The sequence below is a fragment of the Spermophilus citellus genome (assembly GCF_964194105.1).
Source record: "Spermophilus citellus genome assembly, chromosome: 17".
NCBI lineage: Eukaryota > Metazoa > Chordata > Mammalia > Rodentia > Sciuridae > Spermophilus > Spermophilus citellus.
Window position 1 is genome coordinate 41,219,897 of NC_138199.1, and position 26,072 is coordinate 41,245,968.

The 26,072-nt window shown below is 35.1% G+C and overlaps 1 protein-coding gene and 1 long non-coding RNA gene across 2 annotated transcripts in view; one reads left to right on the forward strand and one right to left on the reverse strand.

Annotated features, from left to right (window-relative positions):
- Positions 1-26,072, forward strand: part of LOC308635743 — a 573,614-nt gene that overhangs the window by 141,220 nt on the left and 406,322 nt on the right. The window lies entirely within an intron of this gene.
- The window catches only part of DHX40 (DEAH-box helicase 40), a 43,254-nt gene that overhangs the window by 5,062 nt on the left and 12,120 nt on the right, over positions 1-26,072 (reverse strand). The window contains exons 8-15 of the mRNA XM_081272083.1: positions 21,723-21,822; positions 19,890-19,976; positions 19,567-19,749; positions 17,058-17,138; positions 16,156-16,313; positions 4,799-4,913; positions 3,450-3,558; positions 1,177-1,271 (exon numbers count right to left, since the gene is read on the reverse strand). Coding sequence (XP_081128209.1) covers positions 1,177-1,271; positions 3,450-3,558; positions 4,799-4,913; positions 16,156-16,313; positions 17,058-17,138; positions 19,567-19,749; positions 19,890-19,976; positions 21,723-21,822 — 928 coding nt within the window. The remainder of the gene's footprint in view (positions 1-1,176; positions 1,272-3,449; positions 3,559-4,798; positions 4,914-16,155; positions 16,314-17,057; positions 17,139-19,566; positions 19,750-19,889; positions 19,977-21,722; positions 21,823-26,072) is intronic.

Below are 26,072 nucleotides of genomic sequence, written 5' to 3' on the forward strand. Positions count from 1 at the left end.
TTCTACTTCACCTTTCTATCTGCAGTACCTGCCCAGCGTTTGCATGTACATGGCAGGCAACCAAAACATATTTTTTTTTTCAAAACATATTTTTTAAATTCTAAAAAAAAAAAAAAATCTAAATTTTAAGGAAAGTTAGAAGTATAATATAAAAACCTTCTTTACCTAAACTACTAAGAGTAAGGTGCCAACCTGATGCGCCACCCACCATCCCCAAAAACTTGAGTGTGCATTTCCTATAATCAAGGACATTCTACTACATAGATATAATTCAACTATCAAAGCCAAGAAATTAACACTGATGCATTATTAATATCTAATCCTCAGATGCCACTGATGTTCTACCAAATGTCCTAATAATATCCTTTAAAGAAAAAGACTGAGTTCAGAATCATATATTACCTGTACTTTACATGTCCCATTAGTTTCCCTCATTCTGGAATACTTCCTGTCTTTCTTTTTGTGGAGCTGGGGAAGTCTTTCTTTTGACTTGCTCCCAGTCCCTCTCAGAGCTAGGGTATGTGTGTACACTATTTACATACACACAAATACTTATTACACACACTATTTTTATTCCCAAATCAATTTATCCATTCATCTATCAAGTACCATCATAATTTCATTATGATAACTTGAAATTCCAAATCAACTCAGAAACTGTTTTGTTTTCTCACCTTCTGTATTTTTAACTCTAATTATCAATATACTTAGCTATATGATCCATTCCTCTGTATATAATGAATTTCACATACCAGTGTCATACCTTTCCTATGAAGACACCCTCATCACTACCCTCACATCCTCACATGCCAGATCAAATAACCCCTCCACAGGTTGTCTAAAGTCTGACATTCCTTGCCAAGCTACCCCTTTCCTATGCCATCCTCAACCTTTTTGGCTCTCATAGTCCGCTTGGGGCCACATCTCTACAAGAAAATCCTTGTTACTTGCCTTAGGTGATAAACCCATGCTGGACCTGCCCTACATACACTCTCCTCCCACTCTGGGCCAATGCAGCTCCCCCTGTAAAAGTGACAATCATGAAAGAGCTCATAATTGAAGTCATCATCACCTCAGAACTTAAACTGAATCTCCAATCTTTAATATTAAATAGTTCAGTATTATAACCAAATATAGTAGTATTCTTGATCCAGCCCTCAAGCTTATATTGCTTACCTTCGAGCTACATTTTTGAAATATCCTGCACAAAGACATCTTCGTAGTACTTCATGTTTAGGGCCTTCAAAGGTCTCTTTTGGGAAATCACTTTGCTGTAGATAGAATATATATTCAGTAGTAAATCTCAAAGAACAATTCAAAATTATCTTTTATTTTGAATAATCCATATTCTTAAAAGACTTCTGCTTCTGGCCAATATGATGTAAGAAGAACTAGATTTACCCTTCCACCTGAAATAATCAAGACAGATAAAATACATGAAATAATGATTTCCAGAACACCATATATATCAGGCAACAGATGATAGTGACCCTTGAGAAACAGGAACTGAAGCAAACCCAAGGACTGCCCAGCCTACCGTCTTTCTTAGACCAAGGCACAAAAAAAGAAAACCCAAAATGAAACAAAGAGAACTCCCTGAGTTGAGGAGACACAGCTGAAAGACCAGGAAGACAAAGGTGATTGAAATTTACAGTAACAAAAGAGAATTGCACATAGATCTGCAGAAGGTCCTCAAGTGTTCAGCTGAGTATGGATTAGTTTACAAATGTGAGGAATCTACTAACTAGAGAGGTATATTCACACTGTCAAAGAATGGTACCTGTCCCTGTTTAAGTCAGCTAGAATATCTCATAATTCATACGGTTTTGTGTAGTGTCTTGCTTTTGAAGTAGCGAATAACTACTTCTATACTGAGCACTGTTCTGATCTCACATAACAAATCTTATAAGCATGACTCCCCACAAAAAAAATCAGGTTCTAATAACTAGAATAAGAAAACATCCAGCACCCAGCAAGATAAAGTTCACAAGGTTTGGCATCAACTCTAAGTATGTGAAGAAATAGGAAAATACAACCTATAATGAAGATATAAATCAACCAACAAAATCAACTCAGAACTGACGTAGATATTAACTATACACATATTATAAATGGACTACTTTACGTTTGAAAAGTTAAGTGGAGGGCTAGGGGGATACAGCTCAGTGGTAAAGGGCTTGCTGAGCATGTATGAGGTCATGGGTTAGATTCCCAGAACCATAAAGAGAAAAAAAGAAGAAAAAGTTAAGTAAAGACCTGAAAAAAACTTTCCAGGTCTAGAGATAAACAACATCTAGATATGAAAAATACCATGGATGGGATTTATGACAGATTAGACACTACAAAAGAAAAGATTAGGAGCTGGGGATGTGGCTCAAGCGGTAGCACACTCGCCTGGCATGCATGCGGCCCGGGTTCGATCCTCAGCACCACATACCAACAAAGATGTTGTGTTCGCCGATAATTAAAAAATAAATGTTAAAAATTCTCTCTCTCTCTCTCTCTCTCTCTCTTTAAAAAAAAAAAGAAAAGAAAAGATTAGTGAGTATAAAGGCAAAGCAAATAGAAAACATTATTTAAAATGAAAAGACAGAAAAGTATTGGTTACTGGAGAATGTGAAGAGAGGGAATGGAGAGTTATTGTTTAATAGGTACAGAGTGTTTCAGTTATGGGATGATGAAAAAATTCTGGAAAAACTTTTTATATTTTCTATCTGGAGATAGAAAGTACCAAGGATCACACAAGAGTGAAAATGTACTTAATGACACTGTACACTTAAGTCACAGAGGCTGGTCTCAAACTTGGAATCTTCCTGTTTCAGCTTCCAGAGTTGCTGGGAGTATAGGCACGTGCCACCATGCCTAATGCCAATACATTTAAAAATGATAAAATTCTTTTTTATGCTATATGGTCTACCACAATAAAGTATAAAATTGAAATAAATTATGCTAAGTAAAAAGAATCCAGACCCCCTCCCAAAAAAGTACATACTGAATGATTTCATTTACATAAAATATAAGGAAATGACAACTTATGTACAATCACAACAGGCAGATCAGTGGTTGCCTGGGTAAGGAGGAAAAGGAAAGCCTATGAGGGAAGATGAATGGATTACTATAGGACATGAAAAACTCTGGGAAGTGGGTGTGTTCATTATCTTGATTGTAGTGACAGTTTCACAGGTCTGTACAAATGTCAAAATTATACACTTTAAATATATGTAGTTTGCTGGGTATCAATTATACTTCAGTAAAGCTATTTTAAAATATCCTCATTTCTGCAGATAAATTTCTTCATTACTAATAGGAATCATTCATAGGGTCAGGGAGATGGCTGTATGCAGAAAGAGAAGGTGGTAAGAAGTAACTATGCATATATCAGTTAAATTCCATATAGAATATATAGGCTAAAAAGGCTACTTAAGGAAAAAAAAATAAATAGCAATTACCTGTTTAAGCTTCCTGATTAGCTCTCGAAGTTGGGCTTCCACACGAAATGCAGAAAATAAGCACCTCCAATGAATCCAATGTTTTTGGCACCACGAAGCTGGAGCTCCACTACAAAACAAAAATACTGATCTCTTGAAAATATTTATAGTGAAAGACAATTTAACATTCTCATTTCTTATTTTATTTCTTTTCCCCCCTCACCCCCCCCCCCCAGTACTGGGAATTGAGCCCAGGGGGTGCTCTACCACTAAGCTACATCCTCAGACCTTTTAAAATTTTTTTGAGACAGAGTCTCACTAAGTTGCCCAGACTGGCCACAAACTTGCAATTCTTCTACCTCAGCCTCCCAAGTAACTTGAATTACAAGTATGTGCCCAGTTCCTGGCTCTAACATTCTCACTTCTCTGAGGAGAAGAAACCACCAAACAATTGTCAGCTTTCTAAAATTTATTTATTTATTTTGACACTTGTAATGGACAGATGCTTTTATTTTGTTTGTTTATTTTTATGTTGTGCTGAGGATCAAGCCCAGTGCCTCACACATGCTAGGCAAGCGCTCTGCCACTAAGCTACAGCCCCAGCCCAATTGTCAGCTCTTTTATGAGACCTGTTCAACTATTAAGAAGTTTGAGGGGCTGGGGATGTGGCTCAAGTGGTAGCGCGCTTGCCTGGCATGCGCAAAGCGCTGAGTTTGATCCTCAGCACCACATAAAAATAAAATAAAGACGTTGTGTCCACCGAAAACTGAAAGATAAATATTAAAATATTCTCTCTCTTCTATCTTTAATAAAAGAAGTTTGAAAAAATAAGTGTTAATTTTTCTAAATTAAAAATTAAATTGTAGGGGGCTGGGGATGTGGCTTAAGCGGTAGCGCGCTCGCCTGGCATGCGTGCGGCCTGGGTTCGACCCTCAGCACCACATACCAACAAAGATGTTGTGTCTGCCGAGAACTAAAAAAAATAAATAAATATTAAAAGTTCTCTCTCTCTCTCTCTCTCTCTCTCTCTCTCTCTCTCTCTCTCCTCTCTCACTCTCTCTTAAAAAAAAAATTAAATTGTAAATACATTTTTTTAACACATAGGCATGAACAAATATCCAATCATTTTTTAACCTAAATTACCTAGCAAAATTCTGTAACATTATTTTCAGGAAAGATTTGAGGAGAAGAAAGAAGAGAATCAATATTACATAATAAATGCTTAGGAAGTAATTCTCACCTGACATAATATCACTGATATTCAAAATACCTTGAAGTCAATATCATCCCCACTGAAGCTTAGCATTTAACATCACAAGAGCTATATATCAAAACTAGTATCTTCTAGTCCAAAGGACTACCTCACATACCTTGATTTGCACTGTTCAAAGATGACAGCTAAAGTTGCAAAGTCATTAAATCCTCCAGCTTTAGCTGCCAATTCTCGATGCCGCTGTTCAGCTTCTTTCTGGTACTCTGGATCAACTAAAAGGAGAATTAGGAAGGCAGCTTAGTTCTACTTTACATTAAATGCCCACATTCACTTTTTGTTTTTCAAAGTCATCAAAATCTGCCTCACCCTCTGGGATATAATAAGATAAAATTATATTAGTTCTTCTTTCGAGGGGCAGGGGGGAGGTGTCTTAATTTTCTTCACAACTCCTTTTCTTCTTTTAAGGACACTTGGAGATTTTGCCAGAACGACATTACTTTTTTCAATCCATCTGCCTTTAAAATAGTATTTGGAATTTACTTCTTAAAATAATGTTTATTGTAGCTTAGTCGTAGAGCGCCTGCCTAGCACATGTAAGGCACTGGGTTCAATCCTCAGCACCACATAAAAATAAATAAATAAAATGAGGTATTGTGGCCACCTACAAAAAAAAGCAACCCACGTTCATGGTACTAAAAAAATCCAAACTAATCCTCAAGGATAACCATGGTTAATTAGATACTCCCTGAATTACGATCATTCAACTAATGATTTTTTCACTTTACAGTGGTAAAAAAGCATTCTGCAGGAAATATACTTTGAATTTTGAATTTTAATCTTTTTCCAATATGTAGTACAATACAACTTCACAATGCTTAGGCTTAGCTCCTAACCTGTCAGCCATGCAATCATGAGGGTAAACAAGAGACACTCTATTGTGTACTGTGTTGCTAAGTTATATTCAGTAGGTTAGGTGTATTGAGTACATTTTCAATTTAGGATATTTTCAGCTTATAGAAACATAACCCATCATAATTTGAAGTGCATCTGTATTTAGTGTGTATCCTTCCAGATATTTTCAACACCTACAGAAATATATGTACATAGTGTTTTATTTTTACATAAATTAGACATATGTTCTGAAAATTCCTTTAACCATTTAATAACAGTTCCATGTCAGTACACATAGAACTATTATCAGAAATAACAATGTATAACAATCTAGTATTCCCCAGAGGAATGAGGAATATAACACAATTTACCCAGTCCCTATTTATCCAATTCCTGATTATAGGCAATTAAAAGTGACCTCCAAATATGTAGAACTGACCTATTATGAACATTTTCTTTTCTAATTTTACACTGAAATACAACAACATACCAACAGAAAACAACAGAGTCCACAATGTACAGCTCAATAAATGTTCACAAACAAAACATACCAATGTATTCAACAGCCAACTCAATGAACAGATGATCAGCCTCCCAGAAGACTCCTTTATGCTTGCCTTCTAACTACTCATTCTCTTCCATCAGGGCAACGATATCCTGACTTCAAACCCCACAGATGAGTTTTGCCTGTTTTTAACCTTTATATAAATGGAATCATACAGTATGTACTTACATGTGTCTGATTTCTTTTCTTCAACATTATATTTTTGACATTTATCTGTTATTGGCTTTGAAAATACTTCTCCTGATCCCATTCAGGTCTGACATGCTTTCTGACCAAGTCCTTCACTTACTCAGGCTAATATTTCAGAGTCCCATTCTTTTTTTTTTTAATATTTATTTTAGTTCTAAGTGTACACAACAAACTTTATTTTATTTTTATGTGGCGCTGAGGATTGAGCCCAGAGCCTCACGTGTATTAGGCAAGAGCTTTACCACTGAGCCACAATCCCTGCCCCAAACAGTCCCATTCTTTTCAAAACTGCTAGGAATTCTTCTTTCATAATAACACATCATATACCAAATTCTTATTCCTTCAGTATATCTATCACAGCCAGATTTAGCAGAGACCACTAATGTTACCTGATTCCAGGGACTAGCACTTACATGGAGTACAATGTGAATGTGCAAAGTAACAATTCCTGATCTTAATGGAAAAGCCATCTGATTAAAGAAAAACATTCATGAAGGTATAAAGTCTTGCTTCCATCCCAGGGTTTAAGTGGCTTCTAACTGTTACCAAGGTAACAATTGAAGGAATCAGCTAGAGACAAATGCAGAGAGAATATGATAGTTTTATCAGTTCCCTTACCTCTGAAAATAATGCTAAAATAAAGATATATATTATTAATAATGCCTTTTTCTTGGAGCTACTCAAGTATACTGATTTTTAATCCAAAATATTTAATTTTAAGCACCACCATTCCCCATAAGATTGCACCAGATCCCTAATCAATTCCTCCATGGCTCCCAATACTAGGAGACGAACCTAACAATAATGCTATGGGCTCATGGGACCCCAGAATTATGTTTTCTTCTATAGAAATGTAAAGCCCCTAGGTTCAATCCCCAGAAAACACACACACACACACACACGAACGTAGAGTCCTAACTGCGTGGGTCCCCTGGGTTATAAAACCTCAGAGGTGCTTCCAGTTTTGGTCCAATTCTTTCCTTCTTTGCTGAACCTAGAAATCTTCAATTTGACTGGAATACATACTATAATAATTTACAGAGATGGGTCAACATCTCTTGTTAAGATGTAGCATAACTTTGTAATAAATTTTAGTGTATTATAATTTTAAACCCAGCCCATATTGTTTTTTGTAAAGACTAATTCTATGGGGTCAGTGTGGGGCCCACCTACTCAAACTTTTAAAAAAATGTAGCTAGCACACTGCTTCACAGCTCTCCTTCCCACACTGCTTCCTTCTCTCTCTCTCTCTCTCTCTCTCTTACTTTTTCTTTGTCTACCTATATTCCCCCATCCTACCACTGCCATTATTTTCAGAGATAAGGGAACAGACAAAACATATTCTTGTTCCTTTTCTCTACAACTTCCCTGAATAACAACCTACTTAATTAAAACTAAAACTGGCTAATGTCCCATAGTAGGTTCAGAGTAGGTATAGGAAAGTCTAAATCCCTGTCACACACGTTTAATTAAACAGTAGTTTAATTAAACAATGGTTTGATTATCCATCTTTACTTTCCCAGTATACCTGTCATTTTCTTCAGTTTATTAACTTTTTCAGATGAGATTCCACACTCAGCTTTACCTCATATAAACAGATATATGCCACTGGGCAAAAAGTATATATAAGAAATTGAAGCAGCAAAACAAGGAAGGCTATGTCATCTGAACTTTCGCCTTTGGGAAGATAATTCAGTTCATTTCTGTACAGCAATCAGTCAAAGAAGAAGAAGAAAAAAAAAAAAAAAACAGAGAGTGGGTGGCACATGCCTGTAATCCCAGTGCCTTGGGAGGCTGAGGCAGAAGGATTACAAGTTCAAAGCCAGCCTCGGCAATTTAATGAGACCCTAAGCAACTTTGCAAGACCCCATCTTAAAATAAAAAATAAAAATAAATTAAAAAACAGGCTGGGGTGTGGCTCAATAGTCAAGTGCCCAGGAGTTCAATCCCTGGTACCAAAACAAAACAAAACCCTTATTTTTGGGGTGCCAGGGATTGAACCCAGGGCCTCACACATGCCAGGCAAGAATTCTATCACTAAGCTACATCCCCAGCCCCAGAAAACAAAACTCTTACATAGAAAGGGTTTCAATAATATCAGTCCCCAGAGTTGGATCAGGGGAATAAGGCTATCTAGTGCCACATACACATGTTGTATTCTTTGTTTCTAAAAACATCACAGTTAAAACATTTAAAACAGAAATTTACCAAAGCTATAATTTTGAGTTTGCCTCTATTTTAAGGCAATGCTATTTACCACCTAAAAATTATTTAACAGCCCTCATTCTGTTGTCTGATATCTAAAGCAACAGCTGCACTAATGTCTAGACACCGTGTACAATTTACTACAGGAAGATGCTATCTATATTGAATGAATCTTAAGTAAATGAAGTTTAAATTCTTATGTCAATATTCAGATATAAGACTACTAGACAGTTTTGCCAATAATAAATACATAATAAACTAAATTAGGTGATTTACAATGACTAAGACCCAAGCCAGAAAGGACTGCTTAACCTATAAACGTATATAGAGGTAGGCAGAAAGACAACGGATATTATGGGTTTAACAAAATCTCAGCAAATCACAAGCTCAAAAACTGAAGCTGCACCTTGCAGCAGCTGAAGTTCAGACATTCCAGGTTTAAAAGCCAAGGTCATTTATGTATGTAGCAAGAATATCTAAGTAAAAGTAAGAAGCTAGTAGCGATTATTGGGTCTAGAAATCAAACCAGGACTTGTGTTTGAGAAAGAGACGTACTTTTCTTTCTTTCTTTTTTTTTTTTTAATTTTTTTTAGTTGTAGATGAACTGAGGATCGAACCCAGGGCTTCACGCATTCGAGGCAAGTGCTCTACCACTGAGCTGCAACCCCAGCCCCAGAGACGTATTTTTTTCACTTAAAGCCTTTTGTAGTTTGAATTTTTAATTATATATACCTCTCTGGGAGTAGTAGTATAAAGAGTTAGACAAAAAACTCCCAGGAAGATATCTATTAGACTAGGCAAAACTACCCATCATTCTAAGTCTCTGGAGATTGATCAAAGGACTTAAAACAAATCTATGGAATTCAGTAAGAATAGGAAGACTGATACCCAATTCCCCTACAGTTCTGTGTGTGGGGAAGCCATTCCAGAAGGCTTGGTGGTATAAAAGTGGCATCCTTTCTCTCATTTCAAGTTCCTCCTACTCTAGGGATGATTATGGCAAAACAGTTAAAGAATAATGCAGACCACAATTCCCCCACAGCTCTGCACTGTAGAAGAGCTATTTCAGTGGATGCAGTAGCTATTCCAGGTTTGGCATTTTTAGTTTTAGTTTGTTTGCAGCCCGTAAACATACAGAGATTGCTTCTGCATTAGTCAGCTTTTTGTTGCTGTGACCAAAAGACTTGACAAGAACAACTTAGAGGAGAAGAGTTTATTTGGGGATCATGAGTTCAGAGGTTCAGTCCTTGGTCAGCCAACTCCACTGTTCTGGACCTGAGATGAGATGTCGCAGAGCAAGCTGCTCAAGTCATAGCAGTCAGGAAGCAGAGAAAGAAAGCATGCCTGCACATATGCAAAGAGCCAGGAACAAGATATAATCCCCAAAGGCATGCCCCAGTGACTTATTTCCTCCAGCCATGCATCACCTGTCTACAGTTACCACCCAGCAGTCCATTCAAATTATTTTTTCTCAATAAATTGTTTTTATTTGTTTTTTTTTATATACCATTCAAATTATTAATCCATCAATGGATTTATACACTGATATAGTTACAGCTTTTATAATCAATCTTTTTACCTATAAACAATGTTACATTGGTAATCATATTTCTAACACATGAAGTTTTGGGGGAACACTTCATATCCAAAATATAAGAACTTCTCATTGTGTTTTGTACTAGGAAAGAGGCAATAATGATAGCCACAGCTCAATTCCCACCAATCCCCAAGACCACACCTCTGTTCTACAGGAAAGATGTAAGTAGGGTCGCCAGGGAAAAGCAGACCCCCATTCACCTCTCCACAAGCTCCTGCTCTGTTAGCATGACAAAGATGGGGACAAGCATCAACAAAAACTGGTAATACCTTTCCCCTGCCAAGATGCCCATCTTTACTTGGATAAGACTATAAGCAATTCATATCCCAGGGCACTGTCAAGAACAAAAGGACACCACGCACAATGGCGCAAGCCTATAGTCCAGCAATTTGGAAGGCTGAGGCAGGAGGATCACAAGTTGGAGGCTAGCCTCAGCAACTTAGTGAGATCCTAATTAAGTTAGCAAGACCCTGTCTCAAATAAAAAATAAAAAAAGAGTTGATATATTGCTCAGTGGTTAAGTGTCCCTGGGTTTAATCCCTGATACCCCCCCACCAAAAAAAAAAAAAAAAAAAAAAAAGCAATAGACCTTTAGAGCTAGCTAATCAGTGAAGACTGGTAGGGTTGGTATAATACCAAGAGAAGTATACCAGCCAAACATTTAAAGAGAGATCATTGAAGAAAAGGGAAACCTGCTAAAATCCTGTGTCCTGGAAGCCTGGGCTCATGCCCAAAGCTGTATCTTCTGAGAAGTGAAGGGAGAGGGAACAAATGAGTCTCTGGTCCTTGGCTGAAGACAGGACAAATTCATAAACTCCCTCAACCATGAAAACAGTCTCAAAATTACACAACACAGACCTGATGGTAAAGATGAAAACATCACTGGCTTAAGAGGCTTAGGTACAACCTCTGATCAAACATCGACTACTATAGAAACCAAAACAAAACTTCATGATAGGGGTTCCAGAGTACAACTGAGCTAGTAGAAAAATATGTAAGTGAGCTGAGCATGGTAGCACATGCTTGTGATTCCAGCAACTAAGGAGGCTAAGGCAGGAGGATCACAAGTTTGAGGCCAGCCTCAGCAACTTACTGAGGTCCTAAGCAACTTAGCAAGATGTTATCTCAAAATAAAAAATAAAAAGAGTTGGGTATGTAGCTCAGTGCTTAAGTGCTTGCCTAGCATGCACAAAGCCCTGGGTTCAATAGCTAGCACCACAAAAAAAAAAAAAAAAAAAAAAAAAAAAAAAAAAAAGAAGAAAGAAAGAAAAAGAAAAAAGGGCAAGGGTGTAAATCATGGCAAAATATTTCGACACTTCACAAACACAGACACAAAAATGGCCAATTAACACATGAAAAAGTGCTCAACATCATTAGTCCTCAGAAAATGTAAGTAAATACCACAAAGAAATATAGAATGCATAAAATGAAAATGACTGACAATAACAAATGTTGAGGAAGATATGTAGTGCAAACTGCACACTCAAACACTGCTGGTCATATTTAAAATGGTGTAACTACTTTGGGGAAAGGCGTAGCAATATCTTAAACATACATCTATTCAATAGCAGAGCAATTTGTTTCCAAAGTATTTACTTTACCTAAGAGAAATAAAAATACCTCTACAGAAGACTCCAAGAATGTTCAAAACAGCTTTACCCATAAATAGCTACAAGCAAGAAACAATTCAAATATAATCTATTTATGAAAAGTTTCAGAGGCAGCGAAACTAACCTGAAAAGAAGCTGACTGGGAGAGATGGGGTGAAATATGACTGCAAAGTAACATCAATGGAACTTTCTGGAGTGATATAAATGTTCTATATCTTGACAGAGGTATGGATTATAAAGGTGCAGCATCCATTTCACAAAATTCACTGAATTATTCATCTAAGATTTATGCATTTTACTATATGTAAATTTTACCTTTTCTAAGGTAAACAATAAATGTAAAATCCAGTTTTATACAGAGGTGCCTCTACAGTGATATAGCTAAGCAATTCTGAAACTTTTTGTATATTCTAGGGAAAATGAATAGTTTGAATATGGACTCTGGATTAGATAATAGTATTGTATCAATTTTAAGTTTCCTAATTTTGGCAAATGTACTATACTCAGAGATTACCCTTGTTCTTATTAAATATACAAGTAATATTTTGCATTAAGGGAGCACAAGGTTTACAATTTATTCTTAAATTATTTAGAAAAAATGAAAAATGCACATATATACATACACACACACATATATATACATATGTATAAACAGAAGATAACAAAGCTAAGGGACAAAATGTTAAAAATTGCTGAAACTATATAGAAGGTATAAAATAAATATAACCATTCTTGAAATGTTTCTGTTCAAATTTGAAATTATATTACAATAAAATGTCACCAAAAAAAGAGAAACTATCCCAGCTACTCAAGAGGATGAGGCAGGAGGACCACTTAAGCCCTGGAGTTTAAGACCAGTCTGGGCAACATTTGAGATTAAAAAAGAGAGAAACTAACAGCAGGCTAATTTTATCTATTTAAATTTTCCAATAAGGAAAAAAAATCTTGTTTATCCAGCCTAAATTAACAGCGTTGGATGTCCTGCATCTAACTCTGGATTTACAAATGAAAATGTGCAATCCAGAAAAGCTAGGTCAATAGTCAGATAATTAGACAGCAGTAGAGCTGGAGAGAATCATGGACTCCTGACTCCAACTTCAATACTCTGCAGTAGTTTTTAGAGTATGTTTAGCTTTCATACTACTGAATGAAAGAAAAAACAGTCAACATTATTTATTGTATGCAGTGTTTTAGTAAAAAAAAAAAAAAAAAAAAACAATTTTAATTGGTATGTTACTAGTATCAAAATTCTGCAATTCTTTCTTTTTGTAAAATGCATCAATTATTTAATTAGGCTCTTGGTAAGAAATTCAGTATACCAATATGTGAGGACAAATTCCATTCAGCAGAACAAAAATGTAGCCCTGGGGCTGAAAATATGAAACACTTCATAAATTTACGTGTCATCCTTACACAGGGGCTGTGTTAATCTTATTTTTATTGTTCCCAAAATTCTGCAATTCTTATATGACTTGTAATCTGTTTGTAGTGGGCAGCATACTGAGTAGAGGGGGATTTTTATTTGTTGGACAAACCATTATAATCATGGCAATGATAAACCAGTCTGGATCCAACACTCTCAACCTATAAAGAGAAAAGGCCAGTGAGATAGCACACTTTATTGTGTTGGCTACACACAAGGTAGAATGTCTACTCAGAAACTGCTTAGGAAAAAATTACTCCACAGATGAAAATTTGTGTCAAATTAAGTTGTATCCCATTTGGACACACCAAGAAAGGAAGAAAACAAAAGTTTAAAGACATGGACATTTCAATACAATACTCTAAGAACATAAGAACTGAACTACCTATTCTTTTGATTCTTAAAAACAGAGTGAGAAAGTGGCAAAGTGCTTTGCCTAACACGTGTGGGGCACTGGGTTCAATCCTTAGCACCGCATAAAAATAAACAAAGGCATGCTGTCCATCTACAACTACAAAAATTTTTTTTAAAAAAAGAGGGGCTGGGGTTGTGGCACAGCGGAAGAACACTTGCCCAGCATGTGTGAGACACTGGATTCGGTTCTCAGCCTAGCATGTGTGAGGCACTGGGTTCAATTCTCAGCACCACATATAAATAAAATAAACACCCATCAACAACTAAAAAATAAATAAATAGAGGGAGAGAAAACTTTATTACTAATGTACCATAAAAAGGGCAAAGGTTCACTGTATCTTCCTGTACCAATGAAAGGAAATTAACTTTCAGCCAGGAACACTGTATATAACCTATGCCAAACAACTAAGTTAAAGGACAACAATATAAAAATTATTAGCTTCCTGTCTAAGAGCTAGGCATAAGATAAATCTTTAACCAATGCTCAATGAATTACTAGAGACCTAAATGAATGAAAAGATACTCCATGTATATGGATAGGAAAACTCAATACTGTCAAGATATTAATTCTTCCCAATGATCTTTTAGGTTCAACACAATGCCAGCAAATTATTTTGTGGATTTCAACAAACTGGTTCTAAAGTTTATATGGAAAGGGAAAAGATCCAGGATATCCAGAACAATGTTGAAAGTTAAGGACAGAGTTGGAGAGTTGACCCTACTCAACTTCAAAAGTTAGACTCTGAAATTCTAAAAATCAAGGCTGTGTGGTCTCGGTGGAAGAAAAAACAAATAGATTAATGGAACAGAATACAGAGCCCAAAGACCCAGACAAACACAGTCAACTTTGGCAAAGGAACAAAGGCATTTCAATAAAGAAAGGACAGTATTTTGAACAAATGGTGCTAGAACAACAGGTAATTTCACTCCTGCAACAAAACATAAGAGAATATCTAGATGATCTTGGGTAAGGCAATAACCTTTTAGATACAATACCAAAGGCAAGATCCATGAAAGAAATAACGAATCAACTGGGCTGCATTAAAATTAAAAATTTCTCTTTCCAAAAAGCAATGTCAAGATAATGAAAAGAAAAATCATCAATGGGGACAAAATATTTACAAAAGATATATGTGATAAAGAACTGTTGTTCAAAATATGCAAAGAACTCTTAAAACTCATGTATATGAAAAAACCCATTTAAAAAGAGCTAAACAGATAACTCACCAAAGAAGCTATACAGAAAGCAAATAAGCATATGAAAAGATGCTTATCTTACATCATCAGAGAATTACAAATTCAAACAAAAATGAAGTACCATCACAAACCTATCAGAATAGCCAAAATCCAAGATACTAACAACAGCAAATACTGGCAAAGATATGAAGGAACAAGAACTCTCAGACTGACTGTTGGTGGGAATGCAAAATGGTATAGACAGGTAGTTTCTTTTTTTTTTCCCTTTTTTTTGATACAGGGATTGAACCCAAGGGAGCTTAATACTGAGCTACATCCCCAGCCCTTCTTTATATTTTATTTAGAGATAGAGTCTTGCTAAGTTGCTTTAGGGCCTCACTAAATTGCTAAGGCCGGCTTTGAACTCACAATCCTCCTGCCTCAACCTCCCAAGCTGCTGGGATTTCAGGTGTGCACCACCACACCCAGTTGGTAGTTTTTTTTTTGTTGTTGTTGTTGTTGTTGTTGTTTTAATTTTTTAATATTTATTTTTTAGTTTTCGGCGGACACAACATCTTTGTTTGTATGTGGTGCTGAGGATCAAACCCAGGCCGCACGCATGCCAGGCGAGCGTGCTACCTCTTGAGCCACATCCCCAGCCCCCCAAGTTGGTAGTTTTTTAAACAAATCTAAACATACTACTACCATATGATTCAACAAGGAGTTGAAAAGCTGTCTACAAAAACCCCTGCATATTTATTACAGCTTCATTAATAATAGCCCAAGGATGAAAAAGCAACAAAAATGCCCTTAATAGGTAAATGGATAAACACATTCCCCATATAATAGAATTCCATATTTGGTGATAAAAATGAAGCTAGCTAGATACAAAAAGACATGGACAATCTTGAATGCATATTACTAAGTGAGAAAAGTCAACCTGTAAAGGTTACATGCTATATGATTCTAAATAAATGACACTTTGGAAAAGGCAAAATTATAGGGACAATAAAGAGATCAATGCACGTATAACTAATGAGAACAAATTAAAACAAAACTAAATAATAAAAGAGCAGTGATTGCCAGGAGATTGTGGGAAGGGATGTAGATACAAATTAGTGGAGCATGTTTAAGGCAGTAAAATGTTTCTTCATGATACTGAATGGTAGATACATGTTGTTATATATCTGTCAAAACCTACAGAAGATATAACATAATAAGTGATCACTTTAGATGATAATAATGTATCAATATTGGCTTATCAATTAAAACAAATGTACTACTCAAACAAAAGATGCTAATAATAGGGGATGTGTGCCTGTGAAAGCTTGCAAGATTAATGTTATCCTTGTGTACTTTTTGCTCAATTTTCTATAAATTTCAAACTACACATTAAAGTCTATTAATTAAATTTTTTAAAAAAACTTATCAGTACACTTCTTACCAGGTCTAATGAAGACATTTTCCACAGACAACATTGCTGCTATTGGAAGCAGTAGATCTTCACAATCTAGAGAAGCAGCCTTGATTACTGCACAAGTCAGATGTGGAGGGAGAGGAAATTCCACCATAGACAAACCCAATCTGGTCACATGGCCACTCCTTAATAGAAAGAAAATGTTATTAGGTCTTTCTACCTTGGGAGAAAACAAATGCAATGTTCACCATTCAAGATAAATCAGACATAATTTAGATTACATTAAATTACCCCCAGAAGTTCAATTCAAGGAAATAAAACACTGTGGTCATTGATAAGAACAAAAAGATATAAATTCTCTGTTGTCAAAAGTCTTAATACATCCCAAAAATACTAAACAACAAGGCAGAAGACAGTAGTATAATAGATACAAATACACACAGAGAATATCCTTGAAAAACTGAGAGTGATAATTATCAAACCTTCCTCTAGTACACAATCATGAGAACAAAGACTTGGCTTTCTTATCATTTTCATGAACTCATAATATTTAGCACTGAAATGAAACTCAGAAATTATTTATTAAGTAGTAACAATATTAAATAAAACTACTTTATACCACAGTGTTTCAATCAGAATTACAATAAAGAGGGGCTGGGGTTGTGGCTCAGTGGTAGAGCACGTGCCTAGCATGTGTGAGGCACTGGGTTAGATTCTCAGCACCGCATAGCAATAAGTAAAATAAAGGTTCATTCACAACTAAAAAATATATTTAAAAAAAGAACTCCAATAAAGACAAATTGAGGACAAATTCTGATTTCAAGTAAAACAATCTATTCGAATGAAACAATTTCCTACTGATAAAGATATCTAGAACCTTTTTTAAAAGGCTCAACACCTGTTCTTTTGACTTTCTTTTTTTTTGTTACCTGTCAATAGCATCACACTGGTAAAGTTGCTTAAGAGCTTCCAAAATGAGTCTCTCATTAGGCGGATCCAAATAGGGAAACCTGTATGTTTAAATGAGATATGAAATGGGAGACCATTCCCTGAATATGGTAGGATTTTATACAGACTTGATGGAAAGGTTTTACTTCTATTTTTCAAATCTTCCTTTCATTTAAAAAAAAATTCTATAACCATGGTCAGCATTCAGCAAAAGAGGAAATAATTTTTTCTGAATCACATTCTTCTCATTCACAATGTACTTCCCTTTGATCCCCCTTGGCTGGAACACTCACATCATCCTCTCTACATCTCAATCCTGCCTCATTCTTCATAACCAATAGCAAGTCTATTCTCTTCTGTAGTCCATACATTTTTTTTTTAACTAAAGTTTTATTAAAGTGGAAGCTGGGTGCAGTGGCACACACCTTAATCCCAGGTACTCAGAAGACTAAGGCAGGAATTCAATCACAGCCTGCAGATAACAAGACCTTGTCTCAAAAAAAAAAGAAAAGAAAAGAAAGAAAGAAAAGGAAACAAGAAACAAAAAGAGGGAGGAGGAAAGTCTTTTATTTTCACCTCTAGCATTTCTTACTAGTATAAAAATATACTATAGTATAAAAGAATCCAGTTTTTAAGACAAGTGGAAAAATAACTCAGTGCAGATGATATTAAGTAATTAAAATTGATTAATCCTAGCCAGGTGCGGTGGCACACACCTGTAATCCCAGTGGCTTGGGAGGCTGAGGCAGAAGGATTGCAAGTTCAAAGCTAGACTCAGCAAAAGTGAGGTGCTAAGCAAGTGAAACTCTGTCTCTAAATAAAATACAAAATAGGGCTGGGGATGTGGCTCAGTTGCCACGTGCCCCTGAGTTCAGTCCCCAGTACCTCCCCACACCCCCAAATTGATTAATCCTAATTATTTAATTCCTATTTTTCTTACATAGTATTATTTGTTATATGCTGCTCTGCTATCCTTTGTGAATATGCTAAAAATCAATGTCAAGCTAAATAGACTGCTGTATCCAAAATCTGCCCTTCTACCTAAATTTAAAAAAAAAATCAAGACATTATTTTTAAATCTGGCCTCACCTAAAAGCTTTTGATTGGATCATTTGGATTTCTTCATGATTCTTTCCTTCTTTCTCATTGGTATTATTTGATTAGTTAAATTTTATTTATTACATGGTTTCCTCTTTCTAGGAATTACATTCTCATCTAGAAAACTTCTAGTCTTATAACTGAAATATTTTTAAGATGGCTTCCTAAACGTATACAATACACAGTTGGATGCACTAGTAATCACTCTCCTTATTATAAATTTAAAGAATGTATGGTCATCTTCTCTCAAGATTCCTGACACTTCCAATCTCAGATAATTGAGAATAAAACGAAGAACAAGATAGAATTTTCCTTCATTATTTCCTCTATCATATGAAGTATCAAGCCTCTACAATATTCTATCCTATTCTAATATATCACATAGCTAAACATTGGACTAATTTGACAGTTGTTCTATCCTTTACTTCACATGTCTGAACTTTGTTTGCCCAACATAACGTTAGGGTAAACAAAAAACCATACTAGAGTATTATTACTTTGTCTTTTGTGATATATAATACAATGAAGAAGCTACAAAAAACATTTTCTGGCCAGTGCAGTGGCTTACACCTGCAATCCCAGTAACTCAAGAGGCTGGAGTAGGAACACAAGTTCAAGGCCAGCCCCAGCAACTAAGTGAGAACCTGTCTCAAATAAAAATTAAAAAGGGCTGGGGATATAGCTCAGTTGGTAGAGTTCTTGCCTCACATGAACAAAGCCCTGGATTCAATCCCCAGAACCACGCACACACACAAAAAGGCTGGGGATATAGCTCAGTAGTAAAGTGCCACTGGGTCAATCCTCAGAAAACAACAAACAAACAAACACAACCACCACAACAAAACCTTTATGACTAGAATTAGAGACATTACATGCCTTTCACCACAAATGAACAGTGGTAGTCACTAAATGAACTAAATAATAAACATCAGCACAAAAATTCCCTATTAAGGTTAAAACATGAGCAAGCACACATATTCCAATAAAGTAACACAAGCATCCACTATAGCTTAAATCAGAAATATTAAAATTTCACAAATTTTGAAGCTAAGTAGTAGTATTAACACCATTTACTTCTGGGTTCGTATAACCTTATATGTCAATAGTTTTTAAGGTGATAAGAGTATTCACCACTAGTGCCAATGGTTTCAAAATATTGTGAATCTACTAAAACCAAGTTAAACTGTACACTTTAAAATGGTTAAAATAGTGAATTTAATGTTAAATGAATTAACACTTTTGGGTTTAGCTAAAAAACAACCAATGTGAAAACCAATCTTGCAAATAGCTAACCTTCAATTCTCAGGGATGTCAAATACTGAAAAACAATAATTGAGGAATAACCTGGCTTCACCCTAACAAATTTCTCTTTTTTGCAAGATGCCTACATACCTTATGACATCATGTATGGCAAGGCACTTTAAGGTCAGAACTACAGATGTCAAACTAGTTCTCTTAATCTCAGGAATCACATGGTCAGGCATACACTGGTTCCAAAAATCTTTACTATAGATCCGAAAGCATTTTCCTGAGGACGTCCTGCCAGCTCGGCCGCTTCGCTGTAATGCCTCACTCCTACAAATGGAAAAAAAAAAAAAAAGAAAGTCCCCAATCTTTTGTGGGTTTCCCACGTCATTTACTTCCTTATCCCCAACCAACTAGAAATTATATTATCAACTATTATGGAAACAAAAAGGATATTACTTTGTACTTACTTTGAAATTGGAACCACCTCCAGGATGTCCAACCCTAATCTGGGGTTGTGATTTAACTGCTTCACAAAGCCACCATCAACCACATATCTGAGGAGAATGAAAGCAAATCAAGTTTCTGGAAAGTCATTTTTAACCACTTTGTTTTCTTCTTTTTTACCAAATTTACTACTACACACTACACCTGTCATTTTTAACCACTTTGTTTTCTTCTTTTTTACCAAATTTACTACTACACACTACTTTTAATGTTAAGTATAAAACTAAAGTCAAGAAATTGGAACTCTCATATACTGCTGGTAGGAATGTAAATGATTCTGCCAATGTGAAAAACGGTTTGGCGGTTCTTCAAAAAGTTAAACAGGATTACTGTGTGGCCCAGCAATTCTATTTCTAAGAATATACCCAAAAGAACTGAAACAAGTACTGAAATATTTATAGGTGAATATTCAATATCAGCACTATTAACGATAGTCCAAAGGTAAAAACCACCTAATGACTAAAAGATGAATGAATAAAGAAATTGGGGCATATACACAATTAAACATCATTTGATCATCAAAAGAAAGGAAATAGTGATACATGTGACAATATGGATGAAGCTCCAAAACACTATGCTAAGTTAAAGAAACCAGACATAAAAGGTATAATTCCATTTGTATGAAAAATTCAGAATGGGAAATAAAAACAAAAAGTAGACTGGTGGTTGCTAGGGGCTGGGGTAGCAAAAGAAATATGAAATACCTGCTTAATGCATATGGAGTTTTATTTGGGGGGTAATAAAATTTTTCGAAACCAGACAGAGGTAGTGGTTACACAATACTGGAAATATACTAAATACCACTTAATTGTTCACTTTTAAATTAATTTAATTTGCCTCAATAAAATTATATAAACTTCAAAGTCAGCCCTAGGCAATTCTAGCAGGTTCAAAATCCCAATTAAATTTTTAAGCCCATTAAATAGAGAACAATTCGGGTAAAGAACTAAGAACAGTAGTAAGTCTATCATTCACTAAGGCAACATTCTGAAACATGCCATTTAATGGCTTTTGCCTGTGCTGGAAACAGAAAATTATAGAGATCAATATACTCTAGAGATCTGTTCCCCTAACTCCTTAGTAAAAAAAAAAAAATTTAAAGTGAAGGAGAAAAGCAAAGGAAATTAGACTTCCTTCTCAAATCTGGGTGATCATTTTATCCAGAAGAAATATATAGGATCCTTGGGATTCTAGGCCAACCTTCCTGTGGCAGTCAGACTTAGCTAAAATATGAATACCCAAAAGAAATATGGTTCAATAGTCTGAAAGAATTGAACATCAGCTATCAGTCCAGCCTTTAAACCTCTGCTAACTACACTAAAAAATTTGAGGCATTATTGATTACATCCAAAAACAACAAGGAACCTGCCCAGTAGTTCAATTTCACAAGAAAGTAACAAATGAGAGACAATACCTCCAGTTAAACCTTAGATGAACAAAGTTACTCTACCAAGTGAAGCTGAAAGGTAGAGGGAATATCACATCATCTAAGATATATGCTAGTAATGACAATGCAGAAAAATAGGGTGAGCCAGAACCCATGAACCCCAGATAATCTTAAATTTGGGGAGAGAAAGCTTCAAAGTTGCCCAGTTTTTAGAAAAAGATATGGTATGCACCTCTTACTTCATTTCCTGTTCAAAACAATCAATAATCCCAAAACCAAAAGGTGAATACAAGTGAAGAGCATTAGAAAATAGGTAAGAAGGGAATTAGTGGAGAAAACAGGGAAGAAAACACAGTAATGCTTTGTGATTAGTTATGGCTTTCTTTAAGAAAACTTTAAAAAGTTGTACCTGATTCCATCTATTGTTAAAGATGTTGCAGAAATATTGGTGGAAATGACACATTTTCTAATTCCAGGTGGAGGTGGTAAAAATATTCTCCTCTGTTGATCTAAAATAGATGTAAACAGAAAATACTAATTTATACCATGTATTTGTCAAACTCATCTACATCAATGATAGCCACATATCAGGAGTTATTGTTCCAAGGAGAACACAAGCAAAACTATTGGGATATGAAAAGAAATTCTTAGCATTTGTATTTTGCACAGGATCCTTTTAAACCTTTATTTGTTCTTACCATTATACATATTAGTATAGTAGTATATGCATATATTTTATAAAGAATGCTTTTTAAATGCTTAACATTTGATTTCCAGAAAATTAATAGTCAAGAAAATCTCAAAAAAATTAAGTAAAACACTATTTCCAAATAAAATCTTACTAAGATCACGTATTCACAGTAGATAAAACTGATCAAAGACGAACTATTACAAGGGAGAAAAGGAACAGCACATATGAGCATGGTTTAAAAATTATGCAACTTGGGCTGGGGCTGGGGCTCAGTGGCAGAGTGCTTATCTAGCATGGGTGAGGCACTGGATTCAATCTTTACCACTGCATACAAAAATAAGCAAATAAAATAAAGGCATGCTGTCCATCTAAAACTAAAAAAATAAAATAAATGAAAGCATGAAACTAGGCTAACCACCAATTATATAATGAGATAATTAAAGCCCATGGAGGCCAAGTGACTGGCCCAAGATTTGTATACAAAGACAAATTTAAAACAAGTCACATATTTCTACTCCTCCTTATCATTCCAAAATTAATTTCTCAAATAAAAAAGTACTAGAAAGGTGACATTTTAAAAGATATGTTAGTGCATGTCTATAGTTCTAGTTATTCAGAGGCTAAGGCAGGTTCTTTTGAGCCCAAGAATTCAAGGTCAGTCTGGGTAACATAATGAGACCCTGTCTCAAAAAAAAAAAAAAAAAAAAAGGCCATAGTTTTATATAAATCCAAACATAAACCCCCCCAAACCTATTTCAGATTTAGATAATCTGGTAAAAAGACTAAGTGTTAAAATGATTACATATTTCTTATATTTAGGTAGCTTATTTCTTCTAAAATGGTTCAGATAACACACCTTTTTGTAGTTCAAATTATATATTTATACATTCATTATTTACTTACAACACTGTAGTTACATGAGAGGACTTTCTTTTATGTAAGGTGTAGCCTCTGTCCCTTGATCAATGCCTGGCTTTATATTAAATAATGAATAAATAGTTGTTAAATGAACTGACAGGCTGAAAATACATTTCATAAATAAAATACTAAGATTATTCTACCTTTAAAATTCCACCTTGTACTAAAATTTTACATAAATTATAAATGTCCTTTCTAAACACATTTATCCATAATCAAGTTTTTCCAACCAACTTTTTTTTTTTTTTAAACTGGGATTAAACCCAGGGACAGGACCAATAAAAACACCAGCCTGTCCCCTTTTTGCCCTGCCTGCACAGCCCCCACCACTATATATATATATATATATATATATATTTTTTTTTTTTTTTTTTTTGAGAAAGGGTCTCACTAAGTTACTTAGGGCCTCATTAAGTTGCTGAAGCTGGCTTCAAACTTGTGATCCTCCTGCCTCAGTCTCCTGAGTGGCTGAGGTTATAGGTATATGCCACCACACCTGGCATGATCAGCCTATTTCTTTAAAAAAAAAAAAAAAAAAGTCCCGAATTTGTTATAATCTTGATTCAAGCAAAATTCCTGATTCATTTACCATTTTATTCAACATAATCAATTAAAATTCTGAAAATGCTGTTTGATAAAACTTTACATTTGTTTACTATTTTACATTTCACTTGTACACTTTACTACCATATTCCAGTTACAAACACATACCAGTTTTTCTTTGTTTATAAAGGATTGGAAAATGTTACATATATTTCTAACATGAGTTCTCAGGAAGGAGAGAGGAAACTGATTATTTTCATTAAGATACAGCAATTCTCTGATTACTTCCATTTCCTGATTTTCCTATGAAAGATTCTGACACACCTATCCCAATACTTGATAAGGTACCAGGATGTTATTAGTAAGGAGGGAAAAAAACTGGCACAGAGGCAGAAAGACATTTCAAAGTCTACCAAGAAATTAAGGTATTAAGGAAAGACCATTCAACACACTTCATGAAGTAATATTCCTAAGAAAGATGTAGATGACTTATACTAAGGGCAACTGAACTGTCTTTATTAAATTTCTTGTCCCAGATACGCTCTAAAAAGAGCCCAAAGCAGAAACATATTTATGTAGTTGTATGTGTATATGTGAATAAATGGAATATAATGCAGTAAACAAAAATTTTCAATCAAAAAGGGAAAAAAAAGATGATTCTGTTGCAGAACACAGAGATACAACACTGCTTGGCTCAAACTCTGCCCTACCGCAAAAAGTCATGTGGATGAGTCAAAAATGCCTTGAGGATTCTAACAGCACTGAAAATCAAGCTTGTAACACAGAGAAAGGCTTGACACAAGTCACCTGAAAAAGACAGAAGGAAACTAAAAAATAGGAAAGAGAGACAATCCAATATAAGAATAATTGGTGTCCTTGAAATAGGAAAATCAACAAATGGAGATATAAGCTACATTCAAAGATAAAACACAGGAGAATTTCCTTGAAACAAAGATTTGAATCTGCATATCAAAAAAGCCAAGTGGAACTGTTGTTCATCATGTTTGCGGTGGTTGATACTTACACAAGTATATATACATTGCCAAAAATTAATGAACTGTATACTTAAAACAATCATTTTACTGTATGTAAATTACAGCTCAATAAATATTTTAAAAATAGCCGTATCAAATTCTAGGATACTTTAATATATAACACTCACACCAAAAAAAAAAAAAAAAAATCCTAATTAAAACTACTGAACTTTGAAGATAAAAACAGAAAGTTTTAGGCAATCAGACAGAAAAAACAAATCACTTACAAGGAGGGGAAAAAAAATCAGGCTGGCCTCAGACTTCTCCGCAGCAACATTCAATGCCAGAAGACAACTGGACAACGTATATCAAGTTCTAAGGAAAAGAAAGTGTGACCCAAGAACATAAAACCCAGCCAAGATGTAGTTTTAAGTATAAAGGCAAAAGCCAAACAGTTTCAAACATAAAAGAAATTAAAATAAACAAACAAAAAGTAAAAGAGCCCTCTGTTTAAAAAATATATATATATAACAAAATCTAGCCAACCTAAAATTAACAAAAATAGTAAGTGAAGACTGTTAGTGAACACTAAATACATTTGAAAATATAAAACTCACTAAAAAAGTCAGAAGGGGAAGATATAGAAGAGTCAAAATGATTATGACCTCATCTTTCAAATTAGGAAGTCAACAGGTAAAATCTACAATCAAATATATTTTATAAAGAAGATAGTAACTTCAACTTCTTAATATTTTTAATCAAAACAATCTTTATAAAATATGCTCATATGGTAAAGATTTACTTGAAGTCTATTGTAAGTAAATTGAAGTAAAAGTAAACACCTTTTTAAAAAGCAACCAGTACTATGATCTCACTTAAAAGATATTTCTATCAATTTATCTGCCTATTTATACACACACACACACACACACACACACACACACACACACCTGCCTAAACAATGTTTTTCCTACATTAGTTATTCCTGGATGGAATAATATGAGGCATGTCAGGAACCATCCATGGGTTGCATGTGGGTCACCGCACATGGAAGCACAGTGGACAGAGACATCTGGTGTCTGGGAATGACCAGTGGACATTTTCTCTGGTCAACTGCCCAGGGACAACGTGAATCTCTATCATGCTCTGCCGTGGCCACACAGCACTTGAGGTAGGTGTGACCTGCCAAGATGTCAATTAACCTCTGACTGTAAGACATCAGGAAGCAAGATTCCACCCTTGAAACCTTATCTCTGCCTTTGAAATACCCCCTTAAATAAACCACCGGAGCCATCTTTTCTTTGTCTAGTTCTAGAACCCATGTGGACTCGATCTATTCACCTATTGTAAATATATTTCTGAGTATTTGTGTTTTGTTAGTCACTAATTATTTGAGATTTTAAGTATTAGGGTGACTTAGATTCCCCAGGGCAGGAAGAACCCCCCAATGAGACGCTGGCCATCAACCTCTGATAGAAGCAATTTCTTTACTTTTATCTTTATGATTCGGTATACTCCTTTAATTGTTTGTAATGAAATTGTACCACTTTTTCCTCAACTAATTTTCTTGAAGAAAATTGGAGTAAATATGCTGATACTAATAGGGTGCTAATTCTACAGAGTGGGAAATGAA